This window comes from Pristis pectinata, chromosome 7 (genome assembly GCF_009764475.1).
Source record: "Pristis pectinata isolate sPriPec2 chromosome 7, sPriPec2.1.pri, whole genome shotgun sequence".
NCBI classification, from domain to species: Eukaryota; Metazoa; Chordata; class Chondrichthyes; order Rhinopristiformes; family Pristidae; genus Pristis; species Pristis pectinata.
The window spans coordinates 101286864-101310488 of NC_067411.1; the positions used below are offsets into that span (position 1 = coordinate 101286864).

Genomic DNA, 23625 nt, shown 5'->3' on the forward strand with positions numbered 1-23625 from the left:
GTCGACACAACATTGTGGGCCAAAGTGCCTGTACTGTGCTGTAATGTTCTACGCTATTACCCACAAGAAGATCATTCAGCCCATTTTGGCTCTCAACTAAACAACCTAATCAGAACATTCCCCCTCCACTGACATGCCCATCAACTCCCCCTTGATTCTTTTCCCAATACCTGCATAAAGGTGTCATTTACCAAACCCAATTAACTAACCAGCACATATTTGGGATGTGACAGGATCCAGAGCACTCAGTGGAAATCTATCCGGTCACAGGAAAATGTGCAAACTCCACACCAATACAATCCAAGGGCAGGATCATACCCAGGTTCCTGGAGCTGTGAGATAACAGCCCTAATGTTGTGCCACCATCTCACCCATGAGACCAAGTTCTCCCTGAAAGTTCCAGAACCCCCATCCTTTCATCCTGCTAGATCCCAAAGCATTTCTCCCACTAATGTTGCACTCCAGTGCCTACACAACCAAACTTCCCACTTCTATGTCTAATGATGCTTTCCCTCCATCAACGTTCATAGCTCCCATAAACTCCCTCCCAATAGACCTGTAACCATGCAGTCTTTCCCACGAAAGATCCCCAGCAGTTGCTCCCAAATCATGATAGCATTCCACTCACATTGCTCATATAATCTAAATCTCTTCCAAATTTTAGGTCATACAGTATCTCCATCTCCTAGAACTCCCACACTCTCATTTTTCCTATTTTTTTAACCTCAACTATCCCTTACAACCTTACTTGTTTACACAAATACTTACAAATAAATTCAATACAAGAATTAAAAAGTATTACATAGCCCATTTCAGTATCAGCAGAGACTGAATTTTAGGCACTTTTTATGTAGCTTCAGTTTTTTGTTGACATTAAACAATAAGCAGTTCCTCACAACTTTGACCAACATTTAGTTTCAAAACTATGCTTTCTGCTGAATTACTACTTGCTTATTGCATCGCAAGTAAAATAGATTACTGTTCTTTGTCGTACTCTCCATTTCAGCACAACAAATTTCCACTTATTTATATCTGAAGTTAATTCATGATTGTGCAGGCACGGTGGTGTAGCGGTTAGCGTAGCGCTTTACAGCGCCAGCGACCTGGGTTCAATTCCGGCTGCTGTCTGTAAGGAGTTTGTACGTTCTCCCTGTGTCTGCTTGAGTTTCCTCCGGGTGCTTCGGTTTCCTCCCACATTCCAAAGATGTACGGGTTAGAAAGTTGTGGGCATGCTATGTTGGCGCCGGAAGCATGGCAACACTTGCAGGCTGCCCCCAGAACACTCTACGCAAAAGATGCATTTCACTGTGTGTTTTGATGTACATGTGACTAATAAAGATCTTATCTTAATCAGAATGCATGCAAGTAAAAATAAAATATTCAGCTTTAAAAGCCATTAGTCCAGCTATGTCTGAATGCAGAAGAACAACACATTGATATTCAAGGAAATAATTAAAATGTTTAATATTATATACTATAAGTAATTCAAGTTAACAGCCAAAAATAACTTCAGCCTGACTTGGACAAAACTAATAGGAGACACACAGAACTCAAGAAACTGAATTAAGAGTTTGGATTATTTCCTCTTTGCTCCTTTAGATACTAGATTACATTTTTAGCTAGCTGGACAGGTTCACACCACTATATTCAGCACAAACAAGTGTAAACTGAATGCAGTAGAGCATCACAGTGACACAACATCTTGATGTACAATAGTTTTGTCACTGCGACACTATAGTACCACAACTAATTCAGCCAAGTGCAGCTAAACAAGGGCAGGGAATTGAATTCTGCACCTGTTGGTCTGGTGCCGCATCACCAAATGAATTTATCTTGTTTATATATTTGAAGCAATCTACTTGAATTTGTTTGAATAAAAAGCAGCTTGGCAATGGGAAATAGAAATTGATGAGAAATGGAAATGGTCCACTCTGGGGGTCTATAATTTGTGGAGTCTCACAGGGAACATCTGTTAACATTCATAAAAAACATGGTTGAGAGCATTTCTGTGTGTATTAAAAGATGTGCTTATGGGGTAAGATGACAAGTGAAGATAAACACCTTTAGACTAATTGTTCAATTAAAAATGAGGCTTACCAGCATCAACTCAGTAAAAAAAAGGATGGGTAAAAATGTACCTCTATCCCAAACACAAATGACAAAGACGTATGGATTTTAACGTAGAATATATTAAAGCAATGAGGTTTTTTTATGGTTAAAAATATAAGCATGGGAAAAATTTGTGTTCACTAAATTGTAAACCAAGAAAATTAGGCTGATTTGTCCTGCTTTTATGTTCAAATCATACATAAAAATCATTTTGCACATGTTTTGAAATGATTGCACTCTTTGGGAAATTGGATCAGGTAATTCCGGTCACAATTTCCCCTCGATTCAATTTATTTTGCACATGATCACATCATCGCACACATTGCACATTTCTGACTTGCCAACTAAAACTGGATCAGAAGGTCACAACTTAAACCTTTGTTATTCACTCACTGTTAAACAGAGAACTAATCATGTAGAAAACTGGGATTCATACGTGATTTAAAGAGTCCCTGCTGGGACATTGATTTTATGGTCACCAAGTTCCCTGTATTCATTTTCAGGTGCTACGCTTAGTTTACATTCTCCAAAGTTCAGACTTTAAAGGAGTGACCTACTCAAGATGTTTAAAATAATGAGTGGGCACAAGACAAGGAATTATATTAATTAAGGCCATCTACAGTGGGTCTTACATGAGGAAATGCCTGACCAAATTTCTAGTGATGTGAAGGAACCCAGAAATGATTGCTATTGTGTTTCATGTAAGGAAAAATCTATTTTCGGGTATAGCACCAAAATCAAAAAAACCTTCCACAATTGAATTTCTAAGCCAGTGACCCCCTAGATATTATGTGACTGTATAATGTAAAGTAAAATCTATTAGTTTATAAGACCTTTAACAGTAAGGAAATAAATGTGTGGACTTAAAATGAAACTTCACAATTTCTGTTCTTTTGGCAAGTAGAGGTCAAGTGCTGGAATGATCATGGAATTGCTAAGACCCTCTCTTAACACTGCTATTAGACATCACAGCATTCAGAGAGCTTTAGTAAATATAAATGCAGAGAATCTAAATATATACATGAATGGACGTAGTTGTCAATATCTTCTAATCATGTATTCCAAGAATTCTGGAATTAGAACACCAGTTCACAAGAGTTTCTGCAGATGCTAGAATCTGCAGCAATACATACAAAATGCTGGAGGAACTCAGCAGGTCAGGAAGCATCTGTGGAGGGAAATAAATAGTTGATGTTTTGAGTCCAGACGCTTCATCATCAGGACTCAATGATGAAGGGTCTCGACCCGAAAGGTCGACTGTTCATTTCCCTCCATAGATGCTGCCTGACCTGCTGAGTTCCTCCAGCATTCTGTATGTATTAGATAGAACACCAGTTGATTTGTTTCTCCTCAACCAAGAGACAAATCTTCTCTTCTTTTTGGGCAGTCGCTTTGGTATTGAGAAACATAGAGTGCCTCAGACATGAAACATTAAGTGTGTTTCTCTTTCTATAGATGCTGCCTGACCCGCTGATTGCTTCCTGCATTTTCTGTTTTAATTTGAGATCTTAATCTTCAAATACCAAAGGCAGTGGTGGCACACTAGATGCAATGGTGAATACTGTAATGGATTCCTGCCTTTGTCAAGAGATATGTGTTGTTGACGACTTGGAGCTCCATTTCCAAGAATGCACATATACAACAATCATTTGTATACTACAGCTCAGTGACTAAGGCTAGAGTAACCTTGGTTCTGCAATGGAGATAATGAAGATTGAACAGTTTCCCATCTGGTTAGAGGTGAGGTGAAACATTGTGATGAGAAAGTTTAAGAAAATAGTTGTTATGATGACACAGCACCATTTTAACAGTCTGCATTGGGATTGGACAGCATCTCATAAAACTACCAGACATTTTCCACTTTATGGGAGATTTCTCTCCCACCTCTTTCACAGTTTCAGCATCACCACAGAGATCAAGGAAGTCTGCACAGAAACATAACAGCATAAGAGGCTCTTGGTGCAGGAGCAGGCCAGTCAACAAGATCTATCAATCAGGGTTGTGAATGAACTCAATAACTCAGCCTCTGGGGTCCTCTGGGGTAGAAATTTCCAAAGATTCACCACCTCCGAGTAAAGAAATTTCTTTCATTTCAGTCCTAAGTGGCCTACCCCTCATTTTGAAACTACCATCGCTACAATCATTGGTGGGAAAAGATCCACGCCACTTCTACTTTGTCAATCCTGAGGAAGATTGTAGATTTCAATGAGGCCATTGTTCTATGTTCCAGAGAATAGAGGCCTAGTATACTCGATCTCTCCTCATATGATAGACCCACAGTCCCAGGTACCAGTCTCACAGCAATTCTTCCATAGTTTCATATCTTTAATATTTTTGGAATGGTATACTCTGAAGTCCTGTTCATCATAGCCAGGAACTTCAACCAGGCCAACTTCAAGAGTGTGCTACCAAAATACTATCAGCACATCTCCTGTCGCACTAGGGGCCCCAAGCACCCTCAACCATTGCTACACAACCACCAAAGACACCTATCAATCCATCCCCTGCCCATACTTTAGTAAATCAGACCATCAGGCAGTGTTCGTCTCCCTGGTTACAAACAGAAACTGAAACGGGAGGATCCAGTACAGAAGTCAGTATGAGGAAATAGATGAGCTTCTATTCGACTGCCTTGAGTCGGTAGACGGGTCCATATTCAGGGGCTCAGCGGCCAATCTAAATGAGTACGTCACCGCCATCAGACTTCATCGGCAAGTGTGTCGAGGACTCCGTACCAGGTGTTCCTGAACCGGAAACCATGCATGAACTCAGAGATCACTCCTTACTGAAGTCCAGGTCTGCAGCAGGTGACCTGACCCATACAGGAAATCAAGGTATAACCTTTGTTAAACTATCAGGGATGCCAAGAGACAATCCAGACCATAATAGTCTCAGACCAGCTGTCAGCTGTGGCAGGGCCTGTATGCTATAACGGGCTACAAAATGGTCAGGCAGTATTGCGCATTCCTCCCCGACGAGCTCAATGCATTCTATGCATGTTTTGAACAGAAGGGCGATGAAATTACACCACCCACCCTGACAGCCTCTGACGCACCTGTACCTATAGTCACCGTTGCAGACGTCAGATCAGCCTTCCTGAGAGTGAATCCATGGAAAGTGTCTGGCCCGGATGGAGTCCCTGGCCACGTCCTCAGATCCTGCACAGGTCAGCTGGCGAGAGTACTTGCAGACACCTTGAACCTCTCCTTACTCCCACCTGGAGGTTCCTACCTGCTTTAAGAAGACAACTATCATCCTGGTGCCAAAGGAAAATAAAGTAACGTCCCTTAATGTGCCTTGGTAAAGCAGCCTGTATAATCAAAGACCCCACCCATCCGGGACATTCTCTCTTCTCCCCTCTCCCATCAGGCAGAAGATGCAAAAACCTGAAAGCAGTTACCACCAGGCTCAAGGACAACTTCTATCCCACTAAGACTATTGAATGGTTCCCTAGTACAATAAGATGGACTCTTGACCTCACAATCTACCTTGTTATGACCTTGCACCTTATTGCCTACCTGCACTGCACTTTCTCTGTAACTGTAACACTTCATTCGGCATTCTGTTATTGTTTTCCCTTGTACTACCTCGATGCACTGTGTAATGAATTGATCTGTATGAACGGTATGCAAGACAAGTTTTTCCACTGTACCTTGGTACATGTGACAATAATAATAAACCAAACCAAGTATTCCTTAATGACTACCACCTGGTCATTCCAACAGCCATCATCAGTCATGGCACATATCAACTCCAGCCTCCCAAACAACCTCAACCCACTGCAATTCCCCTACCACCAAAACAGGTAAACAACAGACGCCGTCTCCCTGGCCCTACACTCATCTCTGGAACATCTGGATAACGAAGACACCTGCAACAGACTCCTCTATTTATTGACTATAGCTCAGACTTCAATATCATAATTCCAAACAAACTCACCTCCAAACTCCAGACCTAGGAACTCAGCATTTCTCTCTGGAACTGGATCCTTGACTTCCTGACCAACAGACCGCAATCAGTAAGGATAGGCAACAATATCTCATCCACAATTATCCTCAACACAGGTACCCCTCAAGGCTGCATCCTCAGCCCCTTACTTTACTCCCAATACACTCATGACTGTGTGGCCAGATTCTGCTCTAACTCCATCTACCATAGTGGGTCAGATCTCAAACAATGACAAAATAGAGTACAGGAAGGAGCTGGTCATTAACTTCAGGAAGCGGGGCAGAGTACACATCCTATATGCTGTAGATCAATGGTGCTGAGGTGGAGACAGTTGAAAGCTTCAAGTTCCTAGGTGTAAATATCACCAATAGCTTGTCCTGGTCCAACTGGGTAGACCTATGGCCAAGAAAGCACACCAGCACCTCTACTTCTTCAAAAGACTAAGGAAATTTGGCATGTCCTCTATGACCCTCACCAATTTTTCTAGATGCACCATAGAGAGTGTTCTATCTGGATGCATCACAGCTTGGTATGGCAGCTGCTCTGCCCAAGACTGTAAGAAATTGCAGACAGTTGTGAACACAGCCCAGTCTATCACGAAAACCTGCTTCCCCTCCATGGACTCTGTCTACATTTCCCACTGCCTAAGGAAAGTAGCCAAAATAATCAAAGACCCCTCCCACCCCGGACATTCTCTCTTCTCTTCTCTCCCGTCAAGCAGAAGATATAAAAGCTTGAAAACATGCACCAACAGGCTCAGGAACAGCTTCTATCCTGCTGTTTATAAGACTCTTGAACAGACCTCTTGTAAGATAAAGATGGACCCTTGATCTCTCAATCTACCTTGTCATGGCCCTTGAACTTACTTGTCTACCTGCACTGCATTTTCTCTGTACCGTAACACTATATTCTGCATTCTATTATTGCAAAGTTTTTCCACTGTATCTCGCTACCTGTGACAATAGTAAACCAATTACCAATTGGAAATATTAGATTTGTACCCCTCAGCCAAATCATTGATATAATTCTGATAAGCCAGGGACCAAATCCAGATCCCTTTGGGAAACCACGAGTTACAGCCTGCCAAACTGAAAACCACCCATTTATTCCTACCCTTGGCATTGTTTCCTTTCATTGTTACCATGGACTGGCTTATAAAAGAAACCACAACAGCAACAGAAGGGAAATCCAAGGATTTCCTACCTCTTGTAGAGAGAGAAATGGAGTTAATGTTTCATATCAATCACCTGAAATATCAACGTGTTTCTCTCCCCACGAATGCTGCTTTACCTACTGAGTGTTTTCAGAACTGTATGTTTTTATTTCAGATTACCAGCAATGTGCAGCAATCTGATTTTGAATTCATGAACTCACATCTCGACATCAACGTGCTCTCAATTCATAAGACTATCAAAAGGAGGAGGATAATCTGATCAAAATGCAGCAAAACAAAGCTGATTAAAATGCTTTGGAGGAACTAATTGGGTTCTCCAACCAGGAACATTAATTAACACAACCAACATGTCTTTTACCATGCTGAGGAACACCTGAACATCAAAGCAAGTGGGACTGAAGATCAAGCCAAGGGTCTGCAACAAGAATAGCCTCACTGCTGGAAGCCCATAATAAATTATTTTCTACAGACCTTCATAACAAGTCCCTGATAAACCTCTGAGGAACTTTCTGGCAAATAAGAATTTAAAACATGATCTGCATCAAAAGGCAAATGTAAAACCTCTTGCATAAATGATGAAAAGGAGACGCTGGAGATTGCTTGGGCATGTGAATCAGATGTCCCAGATCCAAATGCGTGGAAGGAAATCGTGAAAGGGCAATCTGTAGAACAGAATGCTGAAAATAAACAGCATGTTGTTTATTTCCATATAAACTATAAGATAGCATTTTCCCAACTTTTACTTTATTTTTCTGATTACCCACCTAATTATTCTAGGCTACTACAGTCTAACTAGCACTAAACTTTGGATGTCTTTCTGAAATGATTTGAAAAATTCAGCTGTCCTGAAAGACAGCTTTGGTTTGCTGTTCAAAATGAAAAAAATAGTTAAAACATTTAGTTGACATTTATAAAGAAAATATTGTTAGAAACCAGTAATAACCAGGGTCTTTTGTCTTAGTTACGCGCAGATGGATTTTGCATGCATTGAATCTATTACTGCAACTAAGTTTATGTTTGCTTTCACGGTATGTTGCTTCAGAGAAACCGTTAAACAACCTGGTGTTAAAATGTGTATTTGTCTGCAAGAAATTGAACTTATGCAGAAATGTATTTTCAAGTGACAGTACTGGGATATACTATTAAAAAGCAGTATGTGGTTGATAATTAGCTCCTTTTCCATTAGAGGGGAAAAATTAATTTAATGTCAAGATCCTAAAGTTTAATTGTTAATAACCACTGGGAATATCTATTTATAATTTGTTTGGAGTGACTTTAACTCATTAGCATGACGTAAACCAAAATTTGTTCTAACGTTTATTTAAGGTCGACTAAGCAAAGGTCATTTTTTGTTTCCTTGTAACTTCAAAGGTATTCAAGTTATATCTATGGTTAAGTATGAATGGGTGGATGGCTCCACAATATCTTAAATATCAAAAATCAGACCTTATCTAGAGCAGAGGATTTGGTTGTCAGTTATATCTGAGAAACCTTGGAAGGAGCCAATTAGCTGCACATGCCTTTAATGAAAAGAAGTCCTCCATTCATGCAACAATGGACTTTGTCATTTCAAGTAAATGGATCAGTCTAATAGTTGCTTAAAAGCTGTGTATTTCACATTTTAGCCTCAGCAAGCAGGATTCAAACTAAATTAAACTATTTTCTGTTTGCACTTCACACTTAGAGAAAAAGGAAGCATCTTTATGACTTGATAGTAAGAAATCAAATACAAAAATCAAATACTGTTTCTTGATTTGATTTATTTAAATTTTAAGAAATTCATTGGTTCAAATGCAAAGAAACTGGTAAGAATAGTTATCCGGTCAGCTTTTTCAGAGAGGAGAAAACATGCTGACATGTAATCTGTTCCAACATCTGGTATGCAGAGCAGAAGTTCTCCACAACATTCCCTGTGTCTATCATCTACCTGGATATTGGGCAAGAAATAGTATTCCTTCCAATCAGAAGCATGCAAGGTCCAATTATGCAATTTGTCAACGATGATGACTCAGAGTATCTGGTGTACAAACACAAAGGAAAGCATCTAATCTCAAACTTCTGTTATATCACTTGTCTATGTGGGTTTCTGTGATTGCAACTTTGAAATTACTTCACACAGATGCAAATTTTGCATAACTAAAGAGCAAGAAATTGCATAGTAATTTATAGAACTTTTTTTTAATTCATGGTAATATCTAAAGAAGGTTCAAAATAATTTTATAATTCAAATGTTTACATCACAAATAAAGAAAAACGGGTGCCTGGGGTAGTGTAGGATTTAATGCAGTGATTCAGATGAAATTTCATTTGTTTCCTGAGAGTCACCCAAACCAAATTTCATTGCAGCTTTAGGGTATATTTCTTGGGTACTGTATTGATTAACAGCAATATTTTCACTGTAACCCTTGTAACAAAAAGTTTCTTTCAAGCTCTAACAGAAATGGGATAATAACAATTTTGTTTTCTGTTCTTTATATTACATACATTTTAACTCCATGACAGAAACGGTTATTGAAAACTTCTATGCAACATTTACAAAATATGTGAAGCAAAACTAAACATGGCTTCAGCCACATATTCATCCTTCACGTGGACATTTTTCTAACCCAAATCTGGGAATAGACAAAGTGGGAGAGCTCAAAAAAAAAGCCAAGATTGAATGTAACAAGCAATGTTGCAAGGTAATATTTATTAGTCTAATAGAGAAGGTACTCCAACAGTTCTGTTGGACAAAAAGTTTGAGGATTTAGATCCAACAATGAAGGATGATTTCAGTGATGTATTTCCAAATCTTGAAGGCATAGGTTTAAGCAAAGAGTAAGATGTTCAGAGGGAATTTGAGGAAGAACTTCTTCCACACAGAGGGTGGTGAAGTCAGGAAAGCACTGCCTGAGTAGGTGGTAGAGGCAGGTACTGCCACAACATTTGAGAAGTATCTAGATGAGACTAGAGCTGCCAATGTGTAGAAGGCTATGGACCAAGTGCTGGTAAGTGGGATTAGTGGGGTAAGTGCCAAAGGGCTGTTTCTGTGCTGTTCGACTCTAGTATGAATAAGCAGGTTCTTCTCAGGTTGACAAAGTATGACTTCTGAGGTACCACAGAGACTGGTACTTGGGATGCACAACCTATATGGCTGAGGGGACAAAATATAATTGTTCCAAGTTTGCTGATGACATAAAGCTACTTAGATGAAATGAGAATGCAAACACACTTCAAAGGAAGAGAAACAAGCTTAATGAGTGAGCAAGGGAGATGGAGTATAATGTGGAATACCATAAGGGTATCCACCTCGGTTAAAAAAAATAGAAATGCTGAGCAATTGTTAAAATGGGAAGCATTGATGTTCAAAGGGACATGTATGTGTCCTTGTAAACCAGTTCCCAAAAGCTGATATGCAGCTGCAGCAAAAAATTAGGAAGGTAAATGGTATGTTGTCCTTTAATACAAGACGATTTGAGTACAAGTGTAAAAATATCCTAATATATTTATACAGGGCCTTGATGATACCACACCAAGAGTACCTTGTGCAATTTTGGTCTCTTTACCTCAAAAGGGATATACAAAGTAGTGCAGCAAACATTCACCCAACTGGTTACATGCAGGTCTATCATACGAGGAGAGATTGAGTATATAAGCCTTTGTTCTCGAGTGTGAAAAAAATAAGAAGTGGCCTTATTCAAATGTGTAAACCTTTTAGAGGATTCGGCCAGGGAGAGGCAAGGAAGGTGATTCCCCTGGCTAAGGCTAGACACCACGGTCTCAATATTAGGGACTGAAATGAGGTGAAGGTTCTGAATGATGAACCTTTGGGAGGGCTGCAGAGGTTTGGTCTTTGACTGCATTTTAAAACAGTTGTACAATGTACAATAGCGGAGCTGGCTCCATGGGACACACTGACTACTCCTGTCTCCTCTCCTCCAGTCCCCTCATTCACACTCCTCCCCACCAGTTCTCAGACCATTCTCCCTCTCCAAACCTGATGTCAGGTATCTTCTCTCTCCCCATCTTTCAATTCGGTTCCCTCTCCTCCCATTACCAGTCCTCTGTCCCTTTAATGCCCACACCACAATCCTACCACGCCCCCCCCCCAGCCCCCATTCACATTCCTATCCCTCATCCTCTTCTTCTCTATCTTCTCTCCAGGTCCTATATAAATAGCTAACAACACTGAGGAAAGATCCTGTAGGCTACAGATTCCAGTTGGGTTCATGCACAACCACAATCCCAAAGCTTCATGGTTCCGATGTGAGAGGCAGGGATGTGGGAGGGGCGGAAGGGGATAGAATTATATGGCAAAGAACTGGCCTGTAATCACACCTGATACAGACATATCAACGGTAGATCTGCATGGCTATTCAGAATGAGTTCTATGAACCTCTGACACCTCCAGGCAGACAGTCTGTTGTAGGATGTAATACTTCAACCAGCAGTATTGTAAGGCACATTCAAGTTTCCCGAATTAGACAATTTTCTTATTGGGTTGAAATGAAAACTTTCGAAATGAAATACTTCTCTGTATTCTGAAAAGTATTGTTAACCATGTCAATTCATTTGCAAGCAATTATTTGCTTTCAGAATCTTGTATTTGCTTAACAACAGTTACCCCATTTCATATTGTGAGATAAATAACTTTTTCACCTACTTAGATCATAGACTAACTCTCTGGTTATGCTGTGGTGTTTGTTTAGGTGGCAATGGTTTGACTGGCCAGTCTAGAATCTTTGGCAGCCCCTCACTGAGCTTGCTGTGTGGGTGGCTTAGTTTGCACTGCAGCTGCTTGTGACACATAACTGCCTTTCTGTGCACCAACCCCATTAAAGCCACTATTGTTTTAACATTGTGAAAGTTGTTTTTTGAAAAGAAAAATTAATACAATTCACTTCATTTATTATGATACCACGAAAGACTATTTTAAAAAAATAGACAGTAGATAATCTGCAGCATTTGATTAATAATAAGGCAATGAGTAATATTTAAATGAAAATATCCTCCGTACTAATTTTAGCATAGCAGTCCTGTCAGTACTAGGGTGTACTTCCAGTCCCCCTTTAATTGTAATGGCTTCTGGGTTAAACAGGTAAATAGCAGCAGTGTGTGCATTTTGTATCAGTTAAAACATTTAATAAAAGAAAACTTATTTCACTCCTGCCTGCCTAAAAGTTAGACTTTTAACTAGAAAGGACCTTTTCAGTTTTGGAAATTAGCCCCTAAAACAAAACCAAACATTCCATTTGTGAAGCGAATTGTATTATTTTTGCTTTTCAAAAAACTCACAATGTTAAAACAACAGTGGCTTTAACAGGGTTAGTGCACAGAAAGGCACCTATGAGACAAGTGAAAGACAGCACACAATTCTCATTATAAAATATAGTATCAGCATTTATTAAAAGCATGCACTGCACTCAGCAGATCTATTTGTAAAACAAAATAAAGTTTTGAAATATTAATATTCCTGATACACTATATAGAGACAAATGTAGAATATATGCACTGATACTTCATTCCTGAAAGTATCCTGGCACCTAAGGAAAAGCTCTTTCAAATAAAGTTAAATTATGAAATGCTTGCACAAGTGTAGCACCACAATAACTTCCCAAATTACTTTTAAGAAAATCCAGATTGCTGTTTCAATGAAGACAAAACATCCATCAGGGAGGAAGAATGCATTTCTTATGTAAGTCTCCAGACCCACAAACGAAGCAGATTCTTAAAAACCTCCTCAGTTTGGGACACTGAGGGATGGACAATAAAATGCCAGATATGTCCACATCTCATGAATAAAAATAAATCAGAAAGATATCATGCATTTTTGGCAAGATGCTGAATTTCGACTATGTCTTAAGAATGTTGAACATAGAACACAGAACACTACAGCACAGTACAGGCCCTTCAGCCCACAATATTGTGCCGACATTTTATCCTGCTCTAAGATCTATCTAACCCTTCCCTCCCATATAGCCCCTTATTTTTCTATCATTCATGTGCTATCTAAGAGTCTCTTAAATGTCCCTAATGTATCTACTCTAATGATAATTCAAATACAGCAGATACACCATGTAGAAAATATTCTCCCCACATTCTGTCAAAAAAATCCAATAGAAGTCTGGAAAAAAAAGTGAAAATGTTACAACAGGCCAGGCAACATCTGACGTGCCTGAAGACTCAGCGATTTACGAACAGCCTCCAACATTAGATTTCTGAAGGGTCCATGAGCACTACCTCGTTATTCCTTTTCTTTTTGCACTATTTATTTATTTTGTAATTTATAGTAATTTTATGTCTTTGCTCAGTACTGCTGCCACAAAACAACAAATTTCACGACATACAAGTCAGTGATAATGAACAACAGTGGAAAACACCATCACAGCTGCAACCCATTGCTGAGCGTTTCCAACATTTAGATTCATTGCAAAAGAAATACAGAAAAAGCAGGAATGCTTGCATGACCAAGGCGATATCAACTCCCCAATGACTTGTGCAAACATTTATAAAAGAAAAATTTTTAAACAAGAAAAACATGTAATCCCTTATCTTAAAATATTTCACAACTAATGAAATATCTGAAGTTTTATGACAGCAAGCGATATCATTAAGATAAAAGAATGGCAGAGGAGGTGATAAGAGTAAATGGATCTATGAACAACAAACATGTGTGACCAAACTAGAACAGTAGAGATGAGGAGAGGAAAAAGTCAGAACAAAAGATAATGGCATCAACTGAGATTACAACTCTTTAATTAAAAGCTTTAAAATCATTAGGTTAGAATTTGAATTGATAAAATCAATTGAGCATAAATGTTTTTAAAAAGACCTTGCATGTCTTTTAAAAACACCTTGGGAAAAAGAAACAATAGTTATCTTAATCCCAAATACATGGACTAGGAAATTAAACTCTTGGAACAAAGGTTTAAAAGTTACGGCTATATTACTAAAGGGAGGTAATGTGATTTATCTTTCAAAGATTCAGATCCAACATTGCAAAATCAGGAGATTATGAGAAATTTTCTTGTACATTCTCCCTGCTTCAGATGCACAATCATCCATTTATACTCTATTAATGCAGATATTACTTCAAAACCAAAGTATAATTAAACGTAGCAACAACTATATCTTTACCTTGCAATCTTATCTAAATGTGAAAACATTTTTACTTTGATATAAAATTGTATTCTACTTACTGAGATGTCTTTTGAGACCTTCTCATATGAGAAATGGAAAACTTCTCTTTCACTGTCCTTTATAAAGTCAAAGCTGTAACGTTTTGCTTTTTCTTCCCACGTTATCAGTGCACATCGAAGGTCTTCCACATATTTTTCCCTGTCCATTTCAGCCTCATTTGCTTCTATCGTTATCTGATCACTTGACACTAGGAACAGAATTGGCAATTCATTATAGCAGATAACATATTTACAAACTGACTGTCAGAATTTTCATCCAAGTTCAAATCCAATTGTGTGTGATGAAACTTACAAGCTCAAGTATTTCATATTGCTTTGGAAACCAAGTCAGAATGCCAACATTTGCTAATACAAGCAAAACAAACAGTCCCTTCTGGTTCACTTGTTTATCCCTCAAGTGTATCAGCTGTGCACCATACCAGATCAAATCCTTTCTGCATATACCTTCCACCACTGGTGTAATTAATGCTTCTGAGCGCTATAATCCAGAACCCTTACAAGAATAAGAGATCCTACATACTTGCTAAATGGAGCAGGGCCTGCTGAGGGAGATGAGCCACTGAGAGGTAGTGTGGGTGGGTACAATGAGATATTGACAAGAGATTTGGATGAGTTAATGATCAAAGATGAGGCAGTAACTGGTGGCATACAGGGAAAAAACTGAAAGGAAGAGTAATATGAAGAGAGAACTGGAAGGGTTAATTAATACCTCTGCAGTTGAGACAGGAGGTTTTTTTTCATTTGAGGGTCATCTCCAACTATTGCTCCCTAAGAGCACAAAATTGAGTTTCTAACCATTATAGCTCGTCTATTAACTCTGTTTCCTCTATAACATTGCCTGTCTCTGCCTTCTAAGTCAGCCAATCAATAATTAATCCCTCATTTGCCACATAAATGTTCCATTGCTCTTCTGGAAGATCTTCAGTCACTTATGCATTGCAAAACTTACTTCATTCAAAACATTACTCTCCATATCTTACCCCAGCATTGATATCCCTGCTGATATATGCTGGCACATCATTTACCAAACCCGCAAATTGAAAATTTTCAATTTTTTTTTAAATGTCTTAGTATTTTAGCTTGACTTCATTTTCTGTAATTCATTTAGATCTTTAAGACTCCCTTTAAGATCCATATATTTGGCCAAATGCATAGGCCCTTTGACTCCACCTTCAAAATAATCATGGAATCTTTGCAGCACAGAGAAATCTGTTTGACCCACTGCTCTCTAGAACAATCCACTAAATCCAATCCCCTTCTGTAGAAATACAGAATTCAGTACCTCATGTGCAAGGTATTTGCAGCAACTGTGCCTACATGGACACAGTCCTCTAATTTCAGAATGCAGGCTGCAATGCATGCAACATGATTACAGACAGTAGCATTGACAACAAATCTTAATTTTTGTGACTAAAATAAAATAAATTATACCGCTTCCACTCCAAGCTTGTTCTCCATTGCAGAGTGTTATTGTGAAACCATTTCCCAAGTCTTCATCCCAACTTATCTTCAGATAGTGTACGATGTCTGGTGTTGTCAATGGCCAGATTCTGCAAATATGCATTTCCATTGCTTTGCTTGCTTTAGAGTCTAAAAATAAATTGGGAGTTACCTGTAACATTCAGATTGCAGTCTATAACACTTAACATACAGGAACTACCAATATATTTTCTTCCCACAAGATTACATTTTTAATAATGAGGTTCCAGAGAAATTACAGCAATAATTTTTAAATTTAAATTTTATTTACAGCGTGGTAACAGGCCCTTCTGGCCCAACGAGTCCGCGCCGCCCATTTTAAACCCAAATTAACCTACCCGTACGTCTTTGCAATGTGGGAGGAAACCAGAGCACCCGGAGGAAACCCACGCAGACACGGGAGAACGTACAAACTCCTTACAGACAGCAACGGGAATCAAACCCCAATCACTGGCACTGTAATAGCGTCGCGCTAACCGCTACGCTACCGTGCCGCCCGGTTGCTCTTGACCATTTATTTATGCTGCAGTGTTTAGCTGCGATTTATTTAAATAGTTCAGGTCAGTTGTAATCCATTCATTAAAAATTTGAGTCTTTTCTGGAACTTATTTATTGGTATTGGTTTATTATTGTCACTTGTACCAAGGTACAGTGAAAAACTTGTCTTGCATACCATTCATACAGATCAATTCATTATGCAGTGCAGATATATTGAGTTAGTTCAGAGTGCATTGAGGTGGTACAGGTAAAAAAAACCAGAGTACAGAGTAAAGTGTCACAGCTACAGGGAAGTGCATTGCAGGTAGACAATAAGGTGCAAGGTCACAACAAGGTAGATTGTGAGGGCAAGAGTCCATCTCATTGTATAAGGGAACCATTCAATAGTCTTATCACAGTGGGAGAAAAGCTGTCCTTGAGCCTAGTGGTATGTGCCCTCAGGCTCCTGTATCTTCTGCCTAATGGGAAAGGAGAAAAAAGAGAATGACCGGGGTGGGTGGGGTCTTTGATTATGCTGGCCGCTTCACCAAGGCAGCGAGAAGTATAGACAGAGTCCATGAAGGGGAAGCTGGTTTCCGTGATGTGCTGGGCTGCGTCCACATTCTTTGCAGTTTCTTGCGGTCCTGGGCAGAGCAGTTACTATACCAAGCTGTGATGTATCCAGATAGAATGCTTTCTATGGTGCATCAATAAAAGTTGGTGAGTGTCAAAGGGGACATGCCAAATTTCTTTAGCCTCCTGAGGAAGTAGAGGCACTGGTGAGCTTTCTTGGCCCATAGCATCTATGTGGTTGGACCAGGACAGGCTAGTCCTAGGAACTTGAAGCTCTCAACCCTCTTGACCTCAGCACTGTTGATGTAGACAGGTGCATGTACACTGCCCCTTTTCCTGAAGTCAATGACCAGCTCTTTTGTTTTACTGACATTGAGGGAAAGGTTGTTGTTATGACACCATGTCACCAAGTTCTCTATCTCCTTCCTGTACTCTGACTCATCGTTATTTGAGATACGGCCTACTATGGTGGTATCATCTGCAAACTTGTAGATGGAGTTAGAGCAGAATCTGGCCACGCAGTCATGAGTATATAGGGTGTAGAGTAGAGGGCTGTGGACACAGCTTTGTGGGGCACCAGTGTTGAGAGTAATTGTGCTGGAGGTATTGCTGCCTATCCTCACTGATTGCGGTCTGTTGGTCAGAAAGTCAAGGATCCAGTTACAGAGGGAGGTGTTGAGTCCCAGATCTTGGAGTTTGGTACCCACTGAGCTTAGTCCAAAGTTTTCAATATAAAGCCCGACTGTGCTCAATTGCCTGATACGTTACTGTATTGTAGTTTTTAATATTAATAGTTCTTGAATGTGTTTGAATGGTTGCAAATGTCAATGACATTTAAAAATTTTTCAAGACCTTTGACAACTGGTTCAGGCTGGGATGTCCCTTGACCCAGTGATGGTGAAAGAATAGCAATACAAGTTAAAGTCAGAACAATGAGCAACTTGCGAGGTAACGTTCTCATGTCTTTCAAAGTGATAAAGATTGTGGGTTTGGGAAATACTGAAAAAGAAAAGCTTTGGCCAATTGTTGCAGTGCATCTTAGTTTCACATTCAACTGCAATCGTGAAGGGATGGTGGATCAAGAAGCCTGCTATGTCTAAGGTGTTGTTGAACTTCATATTATTGTTTGAGATGTACAGAGGAGAGAGTATTCAATCACAAAATTAAGTCTCACAGTTACAGAATGTGATGCAGGTTCGTTTAAATTTAGGGTCAATGATGTCCTCCTGGCTTTGAAGGTAGTAAATTTGCAGAGAGGTAATTAGACTTCATTATATCCAAGACATTCATAGCATAGGAGTGTGTTGTATGAATAGAACTTCCACTAATAAGCCACAGCCTGTTCAGGAACTGACTGCCTTGATAATTGTGCAATTGTGATTGAAAACTGAGCAGAGTGCAATCAGCAGCCACTATTCCCAGATCCAACCATATGATAGAGAAACGACAATTGATGAACCAGGAATGTTGGAGGCTTGGATGATTGTCCTCCAACACAATCATCTTTTTTTGGACCAGATATGATTCCACCTGGTAGTTTCCTCACTGTTCCCAAAAAAACTTCAGTTTTATTGGGACTACCGTGCATTAGCTTGATTATATGATGAAAGGAACACATCAGTTGAAATAAGGTTTTAACTAAACGACTGAAGAGAAACTTGGCAATAAACATTAACTAATGGACAGATCTTCCAAAATTCTAAATGATGCAAAGGGGTAAGAAGTCTGAGGGAGTGAGACTGAAGGAAAAAGGGAATCAGGATGGAGAGGTACAAGCAAGAAAGGCTGAGGAAAAGTTGTATATGTCCATAAATATATATGTGCCAAGTCCATACAACAGAGCCTCATCTCCAATTGTCTTTCACATCCTTCCAATGGACCAAGACCTCACTCAATCAAGTGCAGATGGTAGCTGTTGTGCAACAATCCCTATGTGAAAAGAATTCAGAGGTAAGTATATTCCACTCCTCAGAAATGAAGTGAAAGAAGTTTCCTCGATCCTAAGGAATTGCCCAAAAAGAGTATGTTCAAATTCCATTCATAACTCCACATAAAATAAAACAACTCATACCTGCATGCAGCAAGACCTAGAGCACATCCATGGAAGGACTGATAAGTGGAAGTAATATACACAAGAATATAGGATCAGGGGTGGGCCACCTCACCCCTCAAGCCTGCCCCAACATTCAAAATGATCATGGCTGATCTGCTTCAGGTCTCAAGTACTCTACTCTGCGTCACCCCTCTGTAACAGCTATTAAATCAAACTCATTTCTTTCTACGTGCGCTATCAACTCACTTACTTTGTTAAAAATGCTGTGTGCACTCAGATAAAGAGCCTTAAGCTTTGACTTTTTAACAATTGTTACCAACTCTGGTTCCAATTTCTGCTACACTCTTTTGCTTATATTTTCTGACCCTTCCTGAGATCCTTTGATTTTCATTGACCCCTTCACTCCACTATGTCACTGTTCTCTCATTTCATTTGATTTATTAAGCTCCCTGTTACTTGAACCCTCCCCCACCTTCAATTAGTACAATGCCCTATCTACAACCCTAGTTTTGCAATTTACCAGGACACTGGTCCCAGCACAGTTCAAATGAAGCCTGTCCTAGGGGAAGAGCTCTCTTCCCCAAGTACTGCCAGTACCACCTCAATTGGAACCCCTTGAGCTATGCATTTACTTTTCTAATCTTATATTGCCTCTGCCAATTTGCACATACTCAGGTAATAATCCAGAGATTATTACGTTTGCAGTTCTGTTTTTCAATTTTGCCTCAAGCTCATGATCCCTCAGCAAAACCTCCTTCCTAGTTCTACCTATGTTGTTAATGAACCAAAACAACCAAATCCTCACCCTCTAAGTTGTTCTCCAGTCCAGAAGAGATATCCTTAAACATGACTTCGGGCAGGAACTCTTATTCCCCACTGAGAACAGTGTCTATTCCCCTAACCACACTACTTTTGTCTTTTCTCTCTTTGTGTATTACTGCAGTGGACAGTTTACACATCCTTCCTGCAGTTCCTACCTTCATCCAAACAGGGGGGAAGGGTAAGGGCTGAAACCCAAAGGCTACTCTCTGGATCATTCTTTCTGCCTCTTCAGCAGTTATACTCTCCTGCCCCTGATCACTGATCATTTTTGAAGCAATTAATCTAAGGAGTGTGACTTCCTCCCAGTTCATTGTCCATTCAACTTCCCCCCCACCCCCCGGATGTGTTCTAGTGTCTGAAACTCAAACTCCAGATCATCAACTCTGAGCCAAAACCCTTCGAGCAGCCAACTCTTGCTACATTTCCAGTCACCATGAACTACCATGGGATCCACTAGTTCCCACACGTTGCAGCTGCAACACCTTGCCTGCCCAGCCACCTGTGTTTTATTTAATTAATTTGGATGTAATTACTTTAAACCTGCACTCATTAGCTGTATTAATGCTCCCTAATTTAAATCTCTTGGCCAATCAGAAGACACCAAGAAGAAATATCCACCAATCACCAACATCTGTACTTTGAAGTCACACTTCAGCACTGATAACCAGAAACAGGTTGTGACAGGCATGTATTTCTCCTCTCTCCCACACTCCTCCTCTCCACTCACTGGACATACATTTCTCTGCTCTCGCACACTCCATCTACAGGGCTTAGGTCTCTCCTCTTCATTCACTGGGCCTGTATCTCTCCACTCTCAGAACCCATTCTCCACTCATCGGGCACGTGTCTCCCCACCTCCCAGATCGCCCCTCTCTATTCACTGGGCCTGTCTCCCCCCACTCTACACTGATCTGGCCTGGATGTCATCGCTCTCCCAGATTCCCACTGTTCACTTAGCAAGCAAAGTGCCTTCGCACTCTCCCCTCACCGGGCCTGTCCTTTCTCACTCTCCATGGCTTCTACTCTTCTATTTGTACATCACTTGCTGCAAAACCATGCAGACGTGTTTTTTGTTGGATAAGATTTTGATGACAACTATCCAAAATCAAAGCATTGACTGCCATATGTAGCATATTGTTCAACCTCAAACAAGGCAAAATAAACTGATTACCTCACCCTGCTATTCAAGGTATAAATGCTTCAAATGCTGCTTGCATATTCTGTGTATAAATTTTGCCATTGTATCGCTGATTACATCAAAATGTTATTCAATAATAAAAACACGGCAATAATGATGCATATAGTAAAGCTCCAGTGCCATCACAAAAATTAGTCACATAGCTGCTAATGCTACTATATTGCCAAGAATGTGCACAGACAATTGCAAAAACTAATGATGACATTTATAATGAGCATGAAAATAAGTGATATTTTGAACTTCAATATAATAGGCTTAAACTGACACTGGTTTAAAAAGACTAACTAAAGTTTGTGTTTGAATTTAAAAAGATAAACATGGAGTCGAAATGAAAAGGAATACTGTCAACAAAGAGGCTTTAATTAACTTAAACAGACAAAAGTACATTGAGGAGACTACTAAGGTTGATTGTAACTAATAAAGATCATCACACTGAATGCTAATGAAACAAATGCTCAAGATAAACAGCCTTATTCTCAGTTGGTTGGCACATTGAATAAAACTAATGATTTATAAGCGTGGGATGTGGTGGGACTGCTATCACCTGCAGCCTCGATTTAGATCTTCAATGGCAAGATCCTGACATGCAAATTACTTTATTTGCCCCTGCAAACAAATTGCTGATCGTCTTCTAGGTTCAATTCATTACACGGCGGTGGCACTAGACATTTATTGTAATGCTAGCCCCATTCATGAAGTTTATGTGAATGAAGAAAGATAAATGGAGTTCTGTCAGTTACTTGTGAACAAGGACCTACTGCAAAATGTGATACAAAACAAACTTGTGTCATGTTTCAATGATAATTCCTATTTACAGGCACATGGACACACAAGTTACCAATCAGGAATAAAGGAGCTGTTCTCCAAGTTAATGTCACCTGATCATAACTAAAGTAATTTTCAATAATAAATTCATCAGTTATTCTGTGGTTAGTTTGCATAAAAATATGGCAATTCATCATTCAAGGACCCAGACAGTTTCCATTTTCCAGAAAAGTAAATTCATTTTGCTAGTATAGTTTTTCATGCCTATTATCACTGCCACTCCACTGCAAGTTAATATTTGGATATAAAAGGATACTAGTTGTCTGCAGAGTGAGCTAGTAGTGCTGTTCTTCATTTTTGACAAATGTAGCTGGGCTTCCTGTAAACTGTATACTTCTCATTGACTCAGCACATGCAAGCTCCTTGTAATACTCTTACTAATGTACATGAGAGAATTGCAAAGGGCATTGATACACAGGCCCCCCGATAAGCAGTAGCCAGGAAGTACCAGATAAAGTGGATCTTCTGCATCGCCTGCCTGAAAAAGATACATATGGGGCAGATTTACATTAACCTTGAGAAGTCTTAAACTGCAGGATTCAGCCACTGACTCAGGCGTTATTCACCAAAGGGTCCAGGAATCAAAAAGACATCATCTAGTTTTAAAATACTGACCAAGACTATTCTTAACACTTGAAGATTTTACTTCTCGAAGTAACCTATCTAACTTTCACAATTTCACATAGGTAAATATTAGGGGTCAAGAGCACACAGTGCAGAGGGATTAGCTTTGAATTTCTCCAGCAAAGCTTAAAGTCGTAAATTGACAAATCCATGGTTTTATAGATAATTCACGTAATTTATAAGTTAAAATATTTAGATAAACATATACTATTATGTAATGACACAGACAGAAAATAACAAATAACTTCCAGTCTGCTGAATGTTTAACTTCTGAACTCTTAATCCAAACAAATGTACACACTACAACCACTAATCAATTCTACTTTGGGCAGTACTTGCCAGTGCACTCTCTTATTCCTTCCTATGTTCCCACTGTGTTAAAAAATGTGAGTTTATTTACACAATCTTTTGCTTTATCCTTAAACATCATGGAATTTCTTATCACCCTCACGAGCAGACATTTAGAATTCATGTATGCTAGCGTTAGAGTCTTTCAGTATTGGTTGCAGAGTGCAAAATGGAGCTTGGATCAGTCATAGATGTAGCTAAAATTCTCAGATTTATGGACAACAATTTGAGAACTTTAGTGGTTCTCGTCTGCAGAGCCACATGAAGATCATTGACTAAATGCCTAATGAAATAATTAAAAATTTTTTTTTGCTGTAATCAATCATAAAACATAGAACAGCACATCACAGGAACAGGCCCTTCAACACACAATGTCTGTGACGTACATGATGCCAAGTTAAACTAATCCCTTCTGCCTGCACATGATTGATATCCCTCCCTATTCATGTGTCTATCTAAAAGCTTCTTAAATGCCACGATTGTATCTGCTTCAGTACACATACTCAGTACATACACCTTTTTGAAATCCTCCATGTAAGCTGTCATAGAAATAATAATCTTTCTTAGTCAAATTGTAGTGAAAAATGACAAAAAGATTTAGTGCTGGCATACATTAATTCTAAATGTCTGAAATTTACCAATTTTTGGTCATTTTCCAAAGAAAAAAAATTTAGAAAACAGATTTCACAGAATCATAACTTGATACAGCAATGAAGGCCGTTTAAGCATCAAGCCTATGCCAGTTCTTTCATACAGCTAGTCAATTAGCTCAATGTCTTTTCCCATAGGCTTGCAAAGTTTTTCCCATCAATCCAAT

The 23625-nt window shown here is 39.4% G+C and overlaps 1 protein-coding gene across 5 annotated transcripts in view; it reads right to left on the minus strand.

The window, feature by feature from the left end:
* Nucleotides 1-23625, minus strand: part of xrcc4 (X-ray repair complementing defective repair in Chinese hamster cells 4) — a 369686-nt gene that overhangs the window by 319612 nt on the left and 26449 nt on the right. For all 5 annotated transcript variants that reach the window (XM_052020553.1, XM_052020552.1, XM_052020550.1 and 2 more), the window contains 2 exons: nucleotides 15841-15999; nucleotides 14410-14597 (listed from right to left, as the gene is read on the minus strand). In XM_052020553.1, the coding sequence (XP_051876513.1) occupies nucleotides 14410-14597; nucleotides 15841-15979 (327 nt within the window). In that variant the 5' untranslated portion in view covers nucleotides 15980-15999. The remainder of the gene's footprint in view (nucleotides 1-14409; nucleotides 14598-15840; nucleotides 16000-23625) is intronic.